General features: G+C 36.7%; 5 protein-coding genes across 5 annotated transcripts; 2 read left to right on the top strand and 3 right to left on the bottom strand.

The window, feature by feature from the left end:
- The first annotated feature begins 743 nt into the window (after positions 1-743).
- LOC130718038 (uncharacterized) lies at positions 744-2,230 on the top strand. Its single transcript, XM_057568475.1, has 2 exons — positions 744-1,010; positions 1,651-2,230. The coding sequence occupies exons 1-2, from the start codon at positions 843-845 to the stop codon at positions 2,119-2,121; spliced, it is 639 nt and encodes a 212-aa protein (XP_057424458.1). The 5' UTR covers positions 744-842; the 3' UTR covers positions 2,122-2,230.
- A 766-nt stretch (positions 2,231-2,996) lies between these two features.
- Positions 2,997-5,912, bottom strand: LOC130718881 (succinate dehydrogenase subunit 5, mitochondrial). The gene is made up of 4 exons (XM_057569512.1): positions 5,671-5,912; positions 4,819-5,129; positions 4,528-4,713; positions 2,997-3,282 (listed from the first exon to the last, which is right to left on the bottom strand). Exons 1-4 carry the CDS (start codon positions 5,810-5,812, stop codon positions 3,226-3,228), a joined length of 696 nt encoding a protein of 231 aa, XP_057425495.1. The 5' UTR covers positions 5,813-5,912; the 3' UTR covers positions 2,997-3,225.
- Positions 5,913-7,760: 1,848 nt separating this feature from the next.
- On the top strand, positions 7,761-8,342 carry LOC130717522 (probable carboxylesterase 4, mitochondrial). Its single transcript, XM_057567767.1, has one exon. It carries the CDS (start codon positions 7,761-7,763, stop codon positions 8,340-8,342), a length of 582 nt encoding a protein of 193 aa, XP_057423750.1.
- A 2,419-nt stretch (positions 8,343-10,761) lies between these two features.
- On the bottom strand, positions 10,762-15,422 carry LOC130717830 (26S proteasome non-ATPase regulatory subunit 14 homolog). The gene is made up of 6 exons (XM_057568207.1): positions 15,130-15,422; positions 14,862-15,039; positions 13,925-14,006; positions 12,830-13,006; positions 12,568-12,735; positions 10,762-11,176 (listed from the first exon to the last, which is right to left on the bottom strand). The coding sequence occupies exons 1-6, from the start codon at positions 15,269-15,271 to the stop codon at positions 10,985-10,987; spliced, it is 939 nt and encodes a 312-aa protein (XP_057424190.1). The 5' UTR covers positions 15,272-15,422; the 3' UTR covers positions 10,762-10,984.
- Positions 15,423-16,712: 1,290 nt separating this feature from the next.
- Positions 16,713-19,329, bottom strand: LOC130718301 (patatin-like protein 2). Its single transcript, XM_057568857.1, has 7 exons — positions 19,113-19,329; positions 18,603-18,784; positions 18,181-18,370; positions 17,855-18,016; positions 17,428-17,730; positions 17,068-17,243; positions 16,713-16,940 (listed from the first exon to the last, which is right to left on the bottom strand). Exons 1-7 carry the CDS (start codon positions 19,251-19,253, stop codon positions 16,865-16,867), a joined length of 1,230 nt encoding a protein of 409 aa, XP_057424840.1. The 5' UTR covers positions 19,254-19,329; the 3' UTR covers positions 16,713-16,864.
- Positions 19,330-20,467: the final 1,138 nt, after the last annotated feature.

The following is a 20,467-nucleotide window of genomic DNA, read 5'->3' as shown; positions in this document are numbered from 1 at the left end:
ATTCCACGAAACTACTTCAATTGGAGGATAAGCATTAACCAATCAACAAAGTTATGAGATATTGCAGTATCTGTTTGGTGGCACGTCCTGTGTTAAACATGACTTTAGCTTCAAGTGTAAACTCTAAATAAGCACCACTTCCACATTATAAGTCTGAGAAATAAATAAATTGTTGAAACTTACATCAAAATATTTACTATTTATCAAGCAACGGGCAAGTGATAGTGATACATGTTTTATTCGCTTTAAGTAATCTCTTCTATGCGAATAATTTTATTATGATGATGTGGATCATGCACGAAACTAGGTGTTTTAAAATGGGCCAGTCACCCTTTGAGATAATATTTTTTCCGCAGAATAGTGTACAAATGTGTACTCATCCTGCTTAATTTTTCTCATACTGCATCTTTCAATTACTCTTCAATAATATTACTTAGTGTGTTAAATTTTCGGCCTCCTTTAACTATTTTTTTTACTGGTTCTGTCTCTAATGTAAATATTTATGACTCGAACAAAAAGATATTTCTGGATCGAACAAGATATTCGTTGCCTTTGCCTCTGAAGAGGCATGTGTAATAAAAAAAGTGTTTACTATTTGTAGCTGTCAAACATGCATTTGAACCACACACTGAATTTTCTTGCCATTCGTTACTATTGTCTTTAGACCATTTTAACCTGCCTTTACCTTAAAGGAGGGAGAGCAAAGTGGGGCTTCAGTATGCTGCAGGGCCACTATCAATGAAGGGCATCAAAAGTAAAAAATGTTTATGCAAGGAGTATTGCTAGTTCCCTATATATCTTCTCTCCTCTTGTGTGAAAAGTTGATCAATTAATATTCCATCATGGGTGTCTTCTACCATGAGGAGCCACAAAACCATACCAAGAGATGCAAATTCCTTGGAGCTACACTGAAGGAAGTGTTTTCCCACTGTCAAACTTTTAGCAGAAGGCTTTCAACTGCAAGCCTTGAAGAGGAGTTCCCCATGAGTGATCTTGATGAAGAACAGGAAGTACAAATCACCTCACTACTCAACCTTAATCGCATCTTTGAAAAAATCTTCCTTTTTATATAGCATGTTCGAATCAACTTATTTTTCCTCTGAATTTACACTCAGAAGCTGCTCATAGAGGCTTTTCCCTTAATTTGATTTTGACTTTAGAATCAATTGTAGAAAGACTTCTAAACATCCACTTAGTGATTATGCTTGGATTTATGAAAGAAAGATGCAATGGAATGGAAAATAAGCTTTGTGGTTTGAATTGGTTAAAGTAAGATGGAATGGAATGAAAGTAATAGGATGAATCCCATACTATTTCATACAATACTCCACCTATTTCTTCCACTTCAATTTAGAGGGTATGAAATTAACTAAGTTTATTGTTCTTCCTCCTCCACGATAGCATGTTTGGAAATTTCACATATGGCATCTACTCGCGTCTGGGTGGATTATCTAAAATTTACGCGATTCTGAGGTAGGTAGACGTGAAAACAAACATACTCTGGACAAATGAATAATAACTTCATTCCATTTTATCTCATTCAATTTGACTCTACTTTCAACCAGATATTCAAACATTGCCTAATGTGAATTCCATGTCAAACTTTGAATCTCAATTGTAATTATTGTTCTTATTGTGCTGCTACCTCAGGTGATTGTTTCAGCAGTTAGAAGCAGAGCCATGGAAAAGCAAAAGCAAAAGCCAAGTCCATTTAGAGATGGCTTTTCTTTGGTATACTCTCCTGCAACTAGAGAATTTTATGTCACTAAGAAAATGGCACCACAAGCAAGTGAAGGAGGTGATGAAGAACAAGATCAAAGTGCAGGAGGTGATGAAGAACAAGATCAAAGTGAAGAATTTTTGTCAGTTAAGAGTTGTTTCTCATGCTGTTCTTCAAGGGAAGCATTTTATTCTGTGAAGACTAACCTTTCCATAAGCTCAAGCATGAATGAGCTTGACTTCTCAGGATATTGGAAGCGTTCCATAATTCAGGAGCTCTGTCATTGCCAGGGATGGCCTTTTGGTTTGTGCCGAAAAGCTTTGCTACTTCCACCATTGCCCAAATCACCATCTGAATCATGGTTGTCAAGTAAAATTCAACCAAGTACCAAAGTTACCTGAATCTATATAGCTAAACTTTCGTTCCTATTCCTGTTAAATCTGGAATTGTAACATTCAGAGCTTAATTGAAGATTATCAAATAAAGGATACATAGACTATTGTTCTAATATGCATGAAGTAAAGAAGCTTGAAATATAGATTATATTTTTAAAATTTAATATAGACAAAAGTTACCTCAACCTTATCGTATCAAGATCTTATGTCCCCAAATAAATGTGTCCAGTATTCAGTTTTTTCTTATTTGATAGCCACTAACATTATCAACCAAAATAGAAGTTTCACTGGTAATTTGATTAAAGTTATAAATTCAGATACTCTTCATTCAATAAGCTCAGTTTTATTAAAAGAATACCATTCAATTATTCCCGCCAAACAAATCTGGCTTCAACATTTTAGCTGATATCGACATGGATAACCAATGGCAATACCAGCAAAGGATCCATTTATCTCACAATTACAAAGTGAAGCTGATTTCTTAACTAAGCTGATAAAACAGTATCCACATTGAATTTGTTCATTTGGATTTGTCAAGAACAATTTCATTCATTGTCTGACATATTTGTCTTCCTCAAATTCATGAGCGCATGCCTTTAGCAAATAAAAGAAGACAAAGCGCATTGCAATAGAACAATCGGTGTGTGTATAGATTACCGTTAGCAAGGGTTAAAAGAACGTTCAAGTTTGAATGGAAATCAATTAGAATGAAAGTGTCTTTAAGTGAATGTAACGGAAATCCAAACACACATAATTGCTTTCATTATATTATTTTCTGCAGCTTGTGTTGGCAGACAATGGATGCAGATAGAAACGAGGAGTAACTCAAAATAAAAACTAACTTCCTGATGTTGTTTTCATGTCCTTAAGAAAATACAAAGTGCTTAAAACTTCGTCAGCATTCTTAGCTCATGGAAAGGTGACATTGAAAATGCAAGAAAACACTGTTAAGAATTATCTCAGTTAGCAAAGCTAGAGTGCTATTATTTCCATGCCATCAAACGCTTGGCAACAAAAAAGTGACAACAAATCAAAGGGTCTACAAGCATCAAAAGCATGATGTGAAACACGAACAAACAATTACACTCTTTTGTTTCTAAAGTATTTCTTCTATGCTCTTTGATCCACATATGAACCTGCAAGCCCAGAAGTTCCAAGAACCGTAACCTGCAACAGAAACACCGGATTAGATAAGGGAACGGTAATTGGTCTTCTGCAATTGTTAATAGAGCAATACTATTTTGTACTAAATTATCAAATGGCTTATAAGTCATAATCAATCATGCTGGAAAGAGAACAAGGCAAAGTTGAAAAATAAAAAAGGTCATTGACAGAACACGACAAACCTCTTGTTTTTTTACTTTCATGAGATATTTTGCGAAAGAAAGCATTTAAAATCTTCTTATTAATAGCTACCCAGGACAGATACCAACCAAAAATATATGAAAAAATAATTCCATGAGGAACTTGAGCAAGGAAATGAAAAAAAATAAAAAGATATATACCAGTATACATGACATACGATAAACCTTTAACTAGAAATTTTCAAGGACTCAATTGATGGATGTTGCAACTTGCAAGTGCATGTTAGATACCAGCAGTGAAAAAGAAGAAATACTGAATTCTATTGAAAGTATGATATGAAAACTACACTGATTCCCTGGTATTCGAGAGACCAGGACACTCCCTAATTTCCCAATTACAAACAAGATACCCTCACTATTCTCCTCACCCTCTTATTTACAGTCTCTCTTCACTATCTCTAATCTCTAACCACATCATTAACTAACCACATGATTTCCCTAACTGACTAACTATCTAAAGTAGCTAAGGGGTGGTTATCTATACTGACACATAAAAAATTGGAATAAGAGTTGTGATGACTGCCATGGTGGTTTTGAAGGGCCATAACCACAAACCCACATGGTGTGCAGCTTCAGATGGTGGTGCCATGGTGGAAGCCAAGGGGAGTAGCAGCCATTACTTATCATGCCACGGCAAAAGCCTAAATGATAGTGGCAGATTGTTTTACATCTTTCAACCCATTTTGCTCTAACAACCAATGGGGTTGAAATTTGAAGCGTAGGCCTCTTCAATTGGAAAAGGGGAAAACAAAAGAAAAACAGTGCAGACAGCAGAGAACTCTGAAGTCTGAACACAATGCAGCATTGAAGCTCTTTTCTCATCTTTCATGGATGTTTTCGTATCAGTTGAAATATATTTCATTTTGCAAGTATTTTCATGATTTAAGGAAATTTTAATAATAAAAAATTGGCACCTCCAACATGGTAGCAGTAGCAACCACTATCTGCCATGACAGTTTAGAAACCACCCATGCACCATTGACAATAACATTTGAAAATTGAAATACTACTAGATAAATAAGTGGGAATGAGTGGAAGTATACGACACCTTTCCCCACTCAGAACCAAGGCCACTGCATCTCATTTTCAAGTGTATCATCTTTGAGCCCAGCTCTGTCTCCACCTTCTTCTGCAGATAGGTCTCCTCAGGCCCAAAAGAATTCAAATAGGTGGTATAGCGATCAAAGATGACGCGCAGAGCATTTGCCATATGATCAGGCAAAGGCTTTATATTCTAGGCAAAGAACTCAAATCATCAGCCATATGTGATGGGTGGTCCATAAGAAGACAATACAAAATTGTAATAATTTCACAGCTCTACATGTGTAAATCAAAATACCTCGCCACTCATTCCAACAGTGTCATCAATTTCCATTTTCAGGGAGGTAAGCATCCCACCAAACTCCTCAACAGCTTGAGCCGCTCGGAACATGTTTTCCACTGCCTCTTTGCCAGTTTTGTCGTCGGTGCTCTTAGACAAGGCACTCTTAACATCATTAACGAGAGAATCAGAAAGGTCACTCCAGTTTTCAGCCATCAAATCCTTGAAAGCATTGTAAAGGTCAGAGTCTTTAATATCAGGCATGTGGCTCACATCTTGACTGTAAAATCTCATGCTTCCTAAGCCCATTGAGAAAGGAGACCTGCATTCTGTGAACAAATTTTGCACAAAACTAACTCAGCATATAATACCCATCTCCAAGTTCAATAAGCTAGTTACACATAGCTCCTTTACTTTGGTTTTATTCATGAGAAAGCCCTATTCGGATGAGTTTATTTGAGTTTATCTTATAGTATAAACACTTATAAGTTGTCTTTAGCTTATTTTCATAATCTGTTATGATTAACCATTTATGCAACCTATTTGAAGTTTAGTTCAATAAGCGCTTTATTGTCCTAACAATTGAATTAAGCTGATTACTCAAACGCATCCAAAATCACTTGAAAAGAAATTGGAAAATCAGAACAAAACTTCAATGACCAGATTCAAAGACATACGATTAACGTTTTGAATTTAACATATAAAATAAAAGGTTTTGATGCATCAATTAACAGAGAAACAATCGAATAAGATTAATTGTATGATTAAAAAAATTCCAATAATCTGTTTCGGAAAAATAAAATATATGAACGTTGACGGAAGAAAAACTAGAAATGTAATGGAATTGAAAGAAATTGGTAGAGAGAGTACCTGAGGGTGAAGGAAGGGGATGAGAAGAAGAAAGGGTCTGGAGGGTGCGGTGGCGGTTGGTGGATGCAGCGGCGGCGGCGGCGAGAGTGTAAGATCTGGAGTTGAGTGATCGGAATAAGGATCGCAGTGCCATCGTCTTCATCTTTCACACTTGGCTTGGTGGAATGAATCACGCGACGAAGCTCGATTGCGAATAGTGGTGTCTGATAAAATAAATAATTTGATTGTGGCTTAATGGGCCTAAAATGGTGAGGTAAGTGATGTGATGCTCTTAAATCTCCCATGCCTTTGCCACGTCACTTGCTTAATCAATTATTTTATGATAAATAGTTTGTTCAAACCAAACCACAATATGTACATGTACATGTTCATGTTCATGTTCATAACTCAAATTCAAAATAATTAGGTTTAAGTGATAAATGTTTAATTATCTTTAGTAAAGTCTTAGGTTCAAATTTTGTGTATAAAAAAAAGTTCCTAGAAGAGTTAATCTCATCAAGATGTGGATCTTTTTAACTCAAATAAAATTGTCTCTCATGAAAGATACTTATATCAAAACAAAAAAGGAATTACTAAGAAAGATCAACATTCATGAATAAATCCACATTCTTTAGGTGTTAGACTTAGACTTTGTTTGTGTCCGCGTCTGAGGCGGCTGGAACTAAAGTTCAAGAGTCAACAAGAGGCACATGTTTTATAGGAAAGTACAACAAAAATTTAGAAGCTATAAGGTTGATAGTGCACATTAGGGTGAACCTTTAGTATTTTGGTCCATTGGTGAATCATTAATGAGAACCGTTGGATGCAAGAATTTAATAATATTCTCTAAATCAATGGTTAGGATTAAACGAGTAATAAAAGGGAATAAACGTAATTTTCCGCTCTTCCAAACCTAACCTCTCTCTCACTAGCACAGTTTTGGGAAAGATGCATAAGGCTTCATTCGTTCGATGCCCGAGCTACCACCACCGACTGGTCCCCTAAGCTCCAAGTCGGCGGTTATGGGATGCACAAAAACCCTCTCCTCCTTCTCATTTTCCCTCTCTGCCACTCGGTTCATCAAAACCTAGTCAAAAACCATCATTTACAAATGGTCAGACTTGTTGACGACGTTGTTATCCTGTAAACAAACTCAACCCCTATTTCCCCCTTCCGAGACCGTCGCCGGAGTAGAGTTGTTGTTGCACCTGCGATCTCAAATTATGTGCGGCTCTGCGACTGCTCTTGTTGATTCCATTGAAGCCTCGCCTGCTGTGATTTTTCTTCTTTCTTGTCGTTTTGTGCGGCTCACGTGACTAGTCACCGGTGGATGGTGGGTTTGAGATCACAAAAGAAGACATGTTCTCTACACGCCAGATTTGAAAATGATATAGAAAAGGGATAATATGTTAGGTTATAGGAAAAAGGGTTGAAATCTTTTGATCTTTTTGAGGTTTTTATTTGTGGGTGTCGGAGGAGGAATGGGGAGAAGGAAACCCTTACGGAAAGAGAAAATTGTTGGTTGGTACCTTTGCTGGGTTCTGGGAATGGTGGAGAAGGAGGTGAGGGAGGGTTGAAAACTTTTGATTATGATTTATTCACTTATCTCTTTCTCTTTTATCTTATTTTCACTTCTTTTTTCTACATATCTATCCCTTCTTTCATTGTCACATCGTCACTTATCACATTTCATTTTTCTCTCTTGTTTCTTCCTTTCTTATTTTGATTGATGTGTAGTTCAAGTGTGAATAAACACTCATCCAACAAGAATAGAAGGGCCATGGTAGAATGTGAGATAATCGCATTAATGAATCAAAATTCTAAAGGAAAATTTATGTAAAACTGACTAGAAATATAAGTCTCACTTCCAATTTAGTGAGATTCATATAAATTTTAACGTGTTGATAAATTTTAACTGATTGATGAGAATGGTGTCAAAGTGAAAGTGAGTACTGCTGCCACTTGTGGTCGGAAAAATAAAGTGATAACATGGAAGTGCATGAGTGATAGAGAGTTGATGGGAAATGATAGTAGGATGATGGTCTTGTGAAAAATACAAAGAGTAGACCATTCTGAAAGCTAGCTAGCATTTCTCGTTAACACTACTTGCCATGGAAGAAAAGGAGCACTCAACCAACCTCATAGCTCACGATTTCCCCGGCCACATCCGTGTCTTCACCGATGGCACAATCCACAGGCTCACCGGCACCGACGTCGTCCCACCCTCCACCGACCCCCACTCCGTCGTTTCATCCAAAGATATCACCCTCCACACCCACTCCAACATTATCCCCGCCCGTCTCTACCTCCCCACCGCCACCACCACCACCACCTTCCCCCTCCTCATCTACTTCCACGGCGGCGGCTTCTGCTGCTCCTCCCCCTTCTCCACCACCTACCACAACTACCTCACCGTCGTCGTCGCCGACGCCAAAGTCCTCGCCGTCTCCGTCAGCTACCGCTTAGCGCCGGAGCACCCTCTCCCCGCCGCCTACGAGGATTCCTGGGCCGCGCTCCAATGGGTCGCGTCCCACCGTAGCAACAATGGACTTGAGCCTTGGTTGAACAACCATGCAGATTTTTCTCGAGTCTTCTTGGCCAGAGACAACGCCGGCGCGAACATAGCTCACAACTTGGCCATGTTTGCTGGGGATTCCGATTCGGGGCTTGAAATGGATCATCAACTCGGTTAAACTATTGAGTCAATACTTCAATCGAGTTCAACCGAATTTATATTAATTATAATATTTATAAAAGTAAGAAATATTTTGAAAGGAAAATTAATTTTTTTTACCCCACATAAATAAAGTAGGGTCCGCCTAATGTACACACAAAAATTATGTGTAACCTTGCACAAGGGTGGGTTGAATCCTTACTCGATATTAATATTTTTCTTAAAATTAAACAAAATATTTTCACACTTTCAAGACTTTATTATGATGAACGTGAATCAAACTTTCGAATTTATGATTAAGAGATGAGGTGAGAAACCACCCTAACTGGTCTTAAAGCATAATATGTTTGTTTGTTTTTACTTAGCATTTAAGCATTTTAGGGTTAACTTAATGGTACTCTACTCCCTCCGTTCCTAAATAACTGATACTATTTTGGTTCTTTTGTTGTTTCTATATAACTGATATTTTTAAAGTTTCAAGAGAGCATTAATTCTACTTTACCAAGTGTACCCTTCATTTATTGGTGGTAGAAAAATTGAAAAGTTAGAATTAATAAGAGAGATAAATGGTATAATTGGAAGTTAGATAGTGATTTTAGTAAAACAAAAATATTAATTGCTATTTCTTAATACTTGTGCAATAACCTTAAAGTATCAGTTTATATAGGAACGGAGCGAGTAGTAATGTGTTTACTTTAAATGCTGCGACTCGTGCAAATTCTCCAACAAGAGTCAATAACGTGATGCCCCACTAACCTCAAAATCAGATTCTCCAACAAGAGCCAATAACGTGATGCCCCACTAACAAATAGGATGTGATTCCCACTCATAGTAGGAAGCCTTCAAAATCAGCTATATAAACCGCAAGATCAACACCCATCAGGTGCACCTCTAATTAGACAACAAATAGGATGTGATTCCCACTCATAGTAGGAAGCCTTAAATGCTGCTACTCGTGCCCTTTATTGAGTATATTGTAACCATAGTTGTTAATTGGTTAAGGCTTATGGTTAAAACTATGACACTCTGTATAAAAGCCTAACCCCTTTGTAGATTACATTCATTCATTCAATACACAGTTTCTGGTATCTTCTTCTTCTTCCGCTTTTCCCTTCAACCTATTCAAGAGTTGAAATCTTGTTACCCTTAGCCATAACCAAGCCCTCCATTTGATCAAGTCACATATATCTTCCACCGCAAAGCTCCCTGCATTGAATCTAACTTCATTCATACAAAGCCAGACACTCCAAACAGTTGAAAACCAGATTATTTTCACATAGCAGAGGAGCTGTTAGGAAAATTCAATTCTCTATTTGTCAAATTATCAATTGTAGGCATTCTTTGGATTCCAATCTTCCACCCTATCGCTGCCACCTTTGACGGCACATGTCTGCACCTTTCTCTGCTACTCTTTTTTTTTTTGGATCAATTATACTGTGCTGCTAGCTGCAAGTGAATTTTACAGTTAGATTGAGATATGAATTATATGAATGGTGCTCGTCATCATGTCGGTGCCCATGAAGCCAAAGTTTGATATCTTGTCAGTTGAGGTTCAGTACATGAATATCGCCGCCGACAACCCAACCGGAACCACCGCCTCCATCACCCTCACCATTAGCCTCCTCTTCGAAGCCGATAACCCAATAAGTTGGAGATCAAGTACGGCGAGTCAGGTTCACCATCATGTACGGTGATATCCCACTCGGCAATGCCTTCGTTCCAGGGTTCTTCCGACCACTTGTTTCGAACTGTGACCTTCCTGGAAGAACCCTGAAACTGAGGCATTGCCAAGTGGGATATCATCGTACAGGATGGTGAACCTGGACTCGCCGTACTTGATCTCCAACTTATTGGGGTTATCAGCTTCGAAGATGAGGCGAATGGTGAGGGTGATGGAGGCGGTGGTTCCGATTGGGTTGTCGGCGGCGATGTTCATGTCCTGAACCTCAACTGACAGGATATCAAACTTTGGCTTCATGGGCACTGACAGGATGATGACGAGCACCATTCATATAATTCATATCTCAATCTTACTTCCTGCCTGGTTACACCAAGATGTGTTGGTATATTATTAGTGTATATGATTCTATTCTGATTTCAAGGAATTTAAAAATATTCTTGGGGAAGTGGGCTTAGAAGATAACAACATTACCATGTTCAGTGTAAATTGTGGAGTATGTATTTCCTTCCAAGCATGTAAACCAGCTCATTGAAGTATGATGACAAGGTTATGAAGCTGTGACCACAAGTTCCATTTCAATCAGTTATTTGAATTTGAGATTTCTGATTTTTACATGCTACAAGCCTACAACCATATGATTTAGCACAGCCAAGCTATCTAAGAGTTCCAGTGTTTCATAACAGGCTTAATTTGTCAATTGACATGCATATGACCTGTGGATAATCAATTAATAATCGTAATAATGAAGACACAAAAGTAAAAAACTCTAGTGCAGGTCCTGAGGGTGTGCTTGACATTTATAGAGCTCAAAGTATAATTCTCATCCTGTAACATGCAACACGCTCCTCCATTTTTTGAAATCACAAATAAAAATATGCAGAAACTGATAAAATAATTTCTGTTACAAACAAGTAAAAAGTGCTATGAACCATCCCAAGGCATTATAAGCATGAAAATACATTGGATGGTGGCAAGTATCTCTAGAACACAACAGTGTCGAGCATCATTCCCAAAGTCTGAACAATGTTTGAAGACATCAAATTGGAAACATGCTCTTCAAGGTGCTTCTTAGCATCCTGCCTTCCCACATTAGCAATTGCAAGTTTCTCTGGTGGCAGCTCATCTTCCTCCTGCACTGCCTTGTTGTACTTTGTTGCTAAACTTAACATCTCCTGAATTACCAGAAAACAAAAAAAGATGAAAATAGAAGAAAGATTGTCTCCTTTGAGTACAGTATAATATTATATATAAATCTGTTGAAACCAACCATTACTTTCAGAATCACCCTTTCTTAAGTTTCTATGGTGATTCTACTAATTCATAGCTGTGGTGGATCATCCCAAGCAAGCAAAATATGAGCCATTAATCAAATAATAACAGGTCAAGGGTCCCAACTTCCCAATCATTATAGCAAACCCTCGGGTATACACCCACAATATCATCCAGGAAAGAAAAAAAGGAAGGAGGGAAGGTAGAAAAGGGAGACAAGAGACAGAAAGTACCGGAAAAAAAAGAACCAATCAGTTCCGTATGTTTTTAAAATTTACTAAATCATATCGCAGAATCTCGAATCAAGTACTACATCAACTTTTAATTGTTGCTGCGCAACAGGATCTAGTAGTTAGAATTTAGAAATAGAGTGAGACCAAGAGATATTTAGAGGTAAATTGTCAATCTGTAAATTTAATATATGCAAGAGCATTCTGAGATTTAAGTATTGTTGGAATCAAGTATTGGAGTCAAGTCCCACATCGGAGAAGTCAAGGTGAGAGGGAGAGTTTATAAGAGATGTGACCCATAAACCTAATGCCTTAAGGTTTTGGGTTAAGATGTGGTGTCCAAGATCTCCTCGGTGTCTCCTCTCGGCCTTGGACCATGGGTCCTCGCCGTGACTCTCCCTAACAAGTGGTATCAGAGCCGATGGTTCGTGGGACCATGACGGCTCCTTGTGTCGAAAGTCTTCATAGCAGTGTGGCTAGGCGGCGGGTTCCGTTGGCAGTGAACGGCGGTGCAAGGTGGATAGCTTCCGCAGACGGGAGGACCATGAGTGATGTGGTTGAAGGACTCACACTTGAGGGGGAGATTGTTGGAATCAAGTGTTGGAGTCAAGTCCCACATCGGAGAAGTCAAGGTGAGAGGGAGAGTTTATAAGAGACGTGACCCATAAACCTAATGCCTTAAGGTTTTGGGTTAAGATGAGGTGTCCAAGATCTCCTCGGTGTCTCCTCTAGGCCTTGGACCATGGGTCCTCGCCGTGACTCTCCCCAACATTAAGTACCCAACCCCACCTAGATGGAAAAAATGACTTGGCTGCTGTTGTTGTGCAGCATAGTCATGAAAGCAGATGGTTATATTTATACAGGCTACTTTGTCGTATACGGGATGCATACACAGTGAAGAATCTTATGTATTATTCATGCAATTCTCACATAAGCAATAAATTCAGAAAAGAGAAGTGAGAAATATTAAAATAAGTGTTGAAAGTGGAAAGAAGATAACAGAAACAAATACGTTGAATGTTCTATTTTCCTATTTCAGATTAGAATGGAAACTCTTAATTTACCTGAACAGTCTGTTCATTAGTTTTAGAATGTGAATCAAAACGCTTGAGTGTTAACCCATCAGTCCATTTCTTCTTATGAAGGTTAAGTAACATCTTCTCTTCAAACTCATTTTTCCTGTAATTAATTGCTATGGAGTAATAATGTCGGTTCAAGCCATGGATCAGAGCCTAAACAACAGAATAAGAGTGAAAGTTAGCAAAGACAAAAGACAAACAGATAAATGCAGGATATTCTCTTGAATAGAATTTCCAGAATACTCACTTGAATAGATGGCTTATTCAGATGACCAAGATTAGAGGTTGTCTGTCGCGGTTCCTGACCGAGCATCATAGTTTGTGGATTAATCAGCCGGAAAGCATCAATCACCACCTTGCCTTTAACACTCTGAATAGGATCCACCACCACAGCCACTGCCCGTTGATTTAAAGCCTCAAAACTCTGTATTAGATGAAAAGAATACACATACTTAAAATTCTAAATAAGGCATTGTCATGGCTTAATTAAATTCAAAAGTTAATGTAAAAGCTTCCCAGTCTACAGTGAGTTACAATTACTAATTATCCCAGAGATTCATTTCTTAATCCAATTGCAGTAAATTCAAATCAAAGTGATATAAAAATCTTCTTTTTTTATCAATAGTAAACACTAAAAAACTATTGTACAATTTCACGACTGAAGCATTATTATTTCTCCACAAGTTTCCATCACTCAGCTAGCATGCTTGTAACTCAACTTCCATCAGCCCCTATCTAAGAATGGAATGTGATGAGTCAATGATGATGATGTTAGAGCCTTAGATATCCAACAATATCCTTACACCACCTTACATATTCCTTCTCCTACACAGGTGCTTGCACAATTGCACTTCCCTATGTACCCAAAAAATATGTTTTGCTGAATTGATGCTGCTTTCATTTGAAATTAGACCAGCCAAACTAAAGCCCAGAAATTAGTTAACTTGTCTATACGTCCATATTTACTAATAAAAAGAAGGTAGTCATCCACCTTTATTTTTCACCCCCAGAAGTTCCATAAAAATCATGTTTTACTTTCCATGTCTGGTATATAAATAACATAGATTAAAATTAAAATAAATCGCAGACTCTCCTCACTATTTTTTATCCCATTCTTCCCCCGCCTTCTGTCACTCATTCCTGCTCTCACTCTATCATGTTTTTCTGAATTTAAAGAGATGTGTCACATTTAGTGTGTGCCTTACTTTTTCTTTGAAAAAAATAAAAGAATATAAATATCATACTCTAATAAGAATATCCAATTAGTCTCAAGCACAAAAATAATACAACATCACAAACTCATGCAACCATGACAAACTAAAGACTGAAGAGAATCTGAAACCTGTTGTGTATTAATATCCACTCCAGAAAGCCAACAGCCAAATCCAGGATGTGAATGATACCAACCTACAACCATCTCTGGTCTGAAACAAAGAGTCCAAGTTTCAACTAACTGATGTAAAATAATCAAGACATCATTCATGTCGACATATATAAAGCATGGGATGACAATCTATAACTAAATGCACAGTTATACAACAATAGGAAAATTCTTTTTCCAGTTGGCGGAGTTGACTAATTAAACGACGCAAGGATGTCATATCATGTATTGTGGATTCATGTCCAATCACCAGTCACTCAAATCTAAATCCTTCTCAAAGGACTGACCTACGAATAATACACACACGTTTTTGGTTTCTCTCCAACTTAACAATTGAGCTGCTATCTATCTAATCTACTATCCTTACTGAGAATTTTCAGATCTTCTCCACACATGCCCAAATCACCTAAAGTGAGACTTTAGCATCTTTTCCATTTAGAGGTACTCCTAAACTTTCTCTCCAATGTAATCATTTCTAATCTTAGATTTCTTATTTCTGCAATATTGATATTGACATATTGTCTAGTTGGCTCTCTACCATACACACTCAATCTCATATCACATTGCAGATCTTTATAACTGCAAAAGTAATCATTTTTCTTAAGTTTAAGAGGTAGAACTCCTCTGCTTTCTCTACCTTATTTGAATTCTATGTTTCACATCCCCATTTATCCCTCTAAACACTTGAGCTGAGTGACTTGTGGCATGGTACAGCAATTTTCACATAATTGGCATAGCTCATGTTTACATTTCACACATTCCATTTTTATTTATACTTCAAAAGGAAAAAGTCAACTACTTCCAAAGCTTCTCCACCTTCCCATTTAACTAGTGCATAAAAATATAAAATTCAAGAGAACCCTTAATCCAAAACAACTTGATAGAAGTAAAGAAATACCTCCCAGTCTGTTTCAACATGTCAAGCATGTTAGTCTGAAATACATGATCAACAGCTTCAACGCTAACACCAGTACCACTCTGAGGCATAGCAAACACATCAACAACGCGCACAGTGTACTCATCCACAAACTCCCCCAACATCAAACCCATCACTTCCATCGGCACACCAGCCCTACCTGTACGAAAAAATTAGGGTTTCGTTCAAAATTGGGGTTGGTGAAGTGAATCATCAATTGAGAGAAAAGGAAGAGGAGCATTGTGATTACCATGTTTGAGCATTTTGAGAAGAGCGAGTGAGGAGATGTAAACCTGCTCTGAGGAATCGAGGGTGGGGGAATCAGGTGGAGGGTGACCCAGTGCTCCTCCTGTACCCGCGAACATTCTTTGAAGCCTCTCCATACCCGACATGAAAACCACCAATTACAGAAACAAACACAGAAGCTTGGAATTCAGTTGAATTTTGTGGCAAGCAAAGAGAGAGTTCTCTTCTCTCTCTGTGTGGATCGTGTTGCTGTAAACCTTGCTTTGTTAAATGCTAATGGCTTCTGGAGCAGGAAACCAGTGATGCTTGCTTAAATAGGATGTAGCAAAGAGTGACGTTTCCATCAAGAAACTGGGAAAAAAAGGCCCATTACGGTTAGTTTGGGCCAGCTTAAAAAAATGACAAGATTTTTGGCACATCCTACACTTTTTGACAAAAAATAAAAGAAGCCAAGATATGTTAAAAAGTGGTTGTTTGAACTCCTAGGTCGAATTGCAAAAGAAAAACTCCTAGGTCGAAATATCGGTTTCTAGAAGCCGTACTTTTGATGAGACATTTAACTTTTACCACACCCGGGTAGGAATTGCGAGAGCAATTTAACAAATCTATCATTTTAATTTGATGTTTGCAAATGACTTTCTAAGGTTATGTTTGGATGTTTCTTGGCAACAATGTAAACATATGTTAGCACGTATTTCAAGATGATAAGTTAATGAACTCTTATTATGAATTGACGTGAGAGTGAGAGTATGTTCATGTTGCACTCAATTGAAATCTAAATACACGTTAAGACCATGTTTTGATATTCGTTAACACCGATACAAATTAGTGTCAACATGCGCTTCAAAATAACAAACTGAACGAAACTCTTTTTCTTGATTGATATGAAAATCTGCTCACATCGCACTCAAAATTGATAAGCTTGTGACGAATTTATTTAAATTTGTGCAAAAACAAGTTTAAGAGTGAATGTACCTGAGTTTACGCAAATACTAATAATGTTAAACTGAAGTTGTCTGAGTTTATCAAAACACAAATTTGCGAATGGTCCAACTCAATTTAACATCTATTAAGGGAAGATAATGTAGTTTGTCCCAACGGTGCTATATTGCACGATTGATTTATTAGACTCAAAGTACGATCCACGACATGTGAATTTTGTTTCCTCGAATTAGCTCATTATTAGTTCAGTGTATATTATATATAACCTTTTTTGTTGGTTTTGCAAGGTATTCCCATAGTTGGTAGTCATGAGATTAATTCTCGAGACTATGATAACAACAAATGTTTAAGAAGTCTAACTGTTGTTGTATGTTTTTCATTCATAAATACTTGGTACACATAATTCCAAAGGAGAGTCGAATTGACTTTTACACTGAGATTGAAGAATAACAGTTGAGTGCTGTTACTTGCTTGCTGCACTGGTTTTGTGTTTTATTTTTCTTTCTTCTTGTTCTGTTTGTACTCTTTTGGCATTTCTTATGCCGTTTTTAATATTATTGTCATGGCTTATCCAAAAAAAAAAACAATTGAATCAAGATTGTGAATTTATTATTGTCAACCGATTTAAGCTGAATCAAACAAGACTACAAGTTACATTATTTTAATAAGCAATTTAAATTCTAACTCCTATATATCTAAAATCCCATCTAGTCAAATTCTTCATTACTGATATTATTACATTATATAAATGAATTGAATCAAATAATGCCTAAGTCAAATAACATGAAGGAATGAGATTAAAAGGCCATTTTATTTGTGTGTGGAGATCTCATTTCGCGGAGTCTTCTCTCTTGTGAAAGTATTTTTGCCAACCTGAACACATTAAAATCAAATGTGTCATTAACATAATTGTAATCATGTCTTGTTGATTCAGAATGCGAATCATGATTAAATGAACTACTATATATATGTATATAGATATGTTTGTAGAGTCTTTTACCTTTTGAGAGCATCTTCATTGGTTTCTCCATTTTTCAGCGGCTCAAAATGACCATTTTCCAAATTGACCCTAGAGACAGGTTTCTTTAATAGCTTTTCACCAATTTGACACAATCTTCCCAAGTTCTCTTTTGTAGCAATGTCCACTGAAGAATCAGTTCCCATCAATGTGTCATCCTGCATATTATGAAGCAAATTGATCATTTCTATAAGTAATGACCAGCATCAATTATAACGGAAAACTTCAATAAGTAGCTTCTAAATTTCATAATTAATATTGAAAAAAGAAATTAAACTAAATATTTTATTCATTCTATCACACTTGACATGAATATTTTTTATATTATATTTTAACATTTACCTGTATTCGAAGATAATTATCTTCTGAATGAAGAGCTTGAGTGATAGTAGATAAATGGAAATCCACCATATCTCCACTCGATTGAGTAAAAACATCGATCAAAGGAGTACAACCACCATGGGTTAGCCAATCTAATAGCCCCCATTTAGCTGCCATTTTTGCATCAAATTTTTCCTCATTTTTTGCTGTCCCTGTACCTAATGAAATTATTAGGAAGCGACCATATTCAAGAGGCTTCATTGGAAAGAAATCCGGATTATCATCAATGATTTGCCTTGTTACTTCGTTCATGGCAACTAAAGTCTGCATCATGAAATTCCCACATGAGATAGACTAAAAAAATAGTGGAACTTCCACAATTAATTAGTAATTCAATAAAAATTCTAACCGTGATTACATTAGTTATTTGTGAATAATTTATACATACCGGGTTATTTGCACAAACACCACCATCAATGAGGTTGAATTCGTGCACGTTCCCTTTAGAATCTTGGTTCTTGAAGTTGTGAGCAGGGAGATAAGTAGGTGCAGCAGAAGTGCTGATGCATATGTCTGAGAGTTTTGCATCCATGCAAGGGTTCATCTTAAGCTACATGTAAATTTCAAATCTTTTAATTAGACTATGTTTAATTGGCCATTGATTGGAAAAAATAAGTGTTTGAAAATGAGATTAAAAGTGTGAATATTTTTAAAGTGAATATTTTCACTTTAAAAATATTTTTAAAGTGAATATAATTAGGGAGAGAAGGAAACCTTATAAGATGAGAAAATAATTGGCTGCAAACACTTGATGTCAAAAGTGGGAATGACAACATTGGTGAGAGTCTCATGCAAGCGAATGTCTCCAAGTGTCTCTCCCACAACCCAATGGAGGTATTTTCCATCATATTTGGGTCCTCCAAGAGTTCTTATCACCTTTGCTAACATAGTCCCACAGAAGCCTCTACAAGAAATTGAACCTCAAAAACTTTAATTCCTCAATTATTATTTAAAACTCAAATTACAAGTGTAAATGTTTTTTACTTTGTTTGTCAAATACAAATATCTTCACAAAAGTTAATTATGTTCAAGCTGAGAATATCCACATTTTGAGAGGGCCGGACTTACTCTTGTTTTTTTCCCTATTAAGAATATATATGTTTAAACAGAAATAAAAAAGATGTATAAATTCTTACCTGTGTTGTGGAAATATACTTGGGCAGTGATCCATGTAAAAGGGCTTGATATCTTTGGCAGCAAAAAGTGGACGATTATTTTTATCTGGAGCACTTAACATAGCGGTTACAAGACCCCCTGTACTTGTTCCTGATATCACATCAAAGTAGTCTGCAAGCCTTGCATCCTCACCATCCAACTCCTGCATGACCCACATTGAGATCAGTTAAATTATGGATACTAAAATTATTTTGTAAAAGTTCTATGAATTTAATAAATATGATTGGATGAATATGCATAAAGTTCAAGTGAGGCGAGCAATCACAATCAAAACAATTTTTTTTCTTCTAACACAAGCATCATTATTTACCGTACAATCTTATTCAAGTCGAAACTAATTACATTTCGATGAGACTCACTCTTTCAGCGGAGAGTTTGTTTAAGACGAATCAAGAATGCACCACTTGATTTGCTTGATATATTACTATGCCTTTTTTTTTGTAGCCAGTGCCTATAGATTCATTTCATACCTGAAGCTGAGATTCAAGGAACTCAAGAATTGTCGCAGGGATTATGCCTCGAATACCACCACCATCGATGCTAAGAATGGTTACTAAGTTCCCATAAGTAGGGGGCTGAATTTGTTCAAGGGATGAATTTGTTTTCTCCATAGATATTGGAACAAAATCTAAACTCTCAATGATAAAGATTAATGCTGAAGAAAAAGCTGAAGGCAAAGGCTGTAGTTTCTTTTTAGGAAGCAGGGACAAATTAAAATGATTTGTTAGGTAAATGGTATGTTTGTTGTGATATGGGTATGCTCATAATCCTATTTATAGTGGTCCATCATGGCAAGAGAGCTACCCCATAAAATTTGATTTGTTCTTTTAGTTTAAAATTCAAAAAGGAGAAGTCAATTTTGAAGGAAGACCTAGTCATGTAAATAGACTGAAGAATGATAATAAACTAGGTGGAATGAATCTCCCTAAGATCCGCGGTTTGAAATGTCATATGCTTTATACTACGCACAATTTTAGTTCGATAGCTTTCTTTGAGCTAATTATATATGCTTCTAGTTTTACAAATCTAGAATATTTATATCTTTACTCTTTTGGGTTAATCCTTTTGAAGTTTAATTATGTTAAGATTAACATAGATCAATTGTTTTCACTCAAAAATTCGTAGCGGTTACTAAGGCAGTTGAATTGCCTCGCCTAGCCTACGTGGCAAATTAGCCGTTGAGAAGTGTTAGCCGTGGCGGTAACTAGTTAATGATGCTGGATGAAAGTGACAAAGTTCTGAATTTGGGTAAGATTTTAGGAAAAGTGCAAGGACTTCAAGCATGATGGAAGATATTTTATGAGCTTCTGAAGGGTCCCTACATGCTAAAGAAAAGAACACTAAGTGGTTCGTCCTTTCAATATAGGGAAAGTGGTTAGTGCTTAGGAATCAACCGATGCAAGGAAGATCGGCTTAAAATAAGTTTCCTTGTTGATTAGGAGAAGCAAATCACCAACACCCTACGACTTGTAAATGCTTGTGAACACCGAAGAACATGAGTAGTGGCATGTTCTTGTTAACTGTCGTAGGTTAGATGAATTTATCTCTATAAATACAGGAAATGTCATTTGTACAAACGCAACTCATCAATCAATCAAATTACATATTTCCCGCATTTACTCTTTTCCTTTACTTTCATTCCTTTACTTTATAGTCTTTAAAATTCTTTGTAGAATTAAAGTCATTCACTATTCCAACGCTTAATATATTCAGCTTTCAACCGTTTAATATTAATCGTTTAAACGGTTATTTATTTATTTTTGCTCTTACCTTAGTTCATTAGCTTTGTTACATATTCAAACTTCACAATAGCAATCACTAACAG

Source organism: Lotus japonicus, chromosome 5 (assembly GCF_012489685.1).
Source record: "Lotus japonicus ecotype B-129 chromosome 5, LjGifu_v1.2".
In the NCBI taxonomy this organism is placed as follows: domain Eukaryota; kingdom Viridiplantae; phylum Streptophyta; class Magnoliopsida; order Fabales; family Fabaceae; genus Lotus; species Lotus japonicus.
The sequence above is the reverse complement of the archived record's forward strand: the minus strand, read 5'-3'. Positions and strand labels throughout refer to the sequence as shown.

Bases quoted from the DNA above. Each gene is read 5' to 3' on its own strand.
- LOC130718038 (XM_057568475.1), top strand. From the start codon at position 843: ATGGGTGTCTTCTACCATGAGGAGCCACAAAACCATACCAAGAGATGC. The intron at 1,011-1,650 runs GTACAAATCACC...CTGCTACCTCAG, and splicing joins ATCTTGATGAAGAACAGGAA to GTGATTGTTTCAGCAGTTAG.
- LOC130718881 (XM_057569512.1), bottom strand. From the start codon at position 5,812: ATGAAGACGATGGCACTGCGATCCTTATTCCGATCACTCAACTCCAGA. The intron at 5,130-5,670 runs GTACTCTCTCTA...ATTTGTTCACAG, and splicing joins TCCCCTTCCTTCACCCTCAG to AATGCAGGTCTCCTTTCTCA. The intron at 3,283-4,527 runs GTGTCGTATACT...TTTCTGTTGCAG, and splicing joins TTGGTTCTGAGTGGGGAAAG to GTTACGGTTCTTGGAACTTC.
- LOC130717522 (XM_057567767.1), top strand. From the start codon at position 7,761: ATGGAAGAAAAGGAGCACTCAACCAACCTCATAGCTCACGATTTCCCC.
- LOC130717830 (XM_057568207.1), bottom strand. From the start codon at position 15,271: ATGTCGGGTATGGAGAGGCTTCAAAGAATGTTCGCGGGTACAGGAGGA. The intron at 15,040-15,129 runs GTAATCACAATG...TTTTTCGTACAG, and splicing joins TCTCAAAATGCTCAAACATG to GTAGGGCTGGTGTGCCGATG. The intron at 11,177-12,567 runs GTAAATTAAGAG...CTGGTAATTCAG, and splicing joins CTAATGAACAGACTGTTCAG to GAGATGTTAAGTTTAGCAAC.
- LOC130718301 (XM_057568857.1), bottom strand. From the start codon at position 19,253: ATGGAGAAAACAAATTCATCCCTTGAACAAATTCAGCCCCCTACTTAT. The intron at 18,785-19,112 runs GTATGAAATGAA...TGGGTCATGCAG, and splicing joins TCCTTGAATCTCAGCTTCAG to GAGTTGGATGGTGAGGATGC. The intron at 18,017-18,180 runs GTTTCCTTCTCT...ATTTACATGTAG, and splicing joins TTATTTTCTCATCTTATAAG to CTTAAGATGAACCCTTGCAT.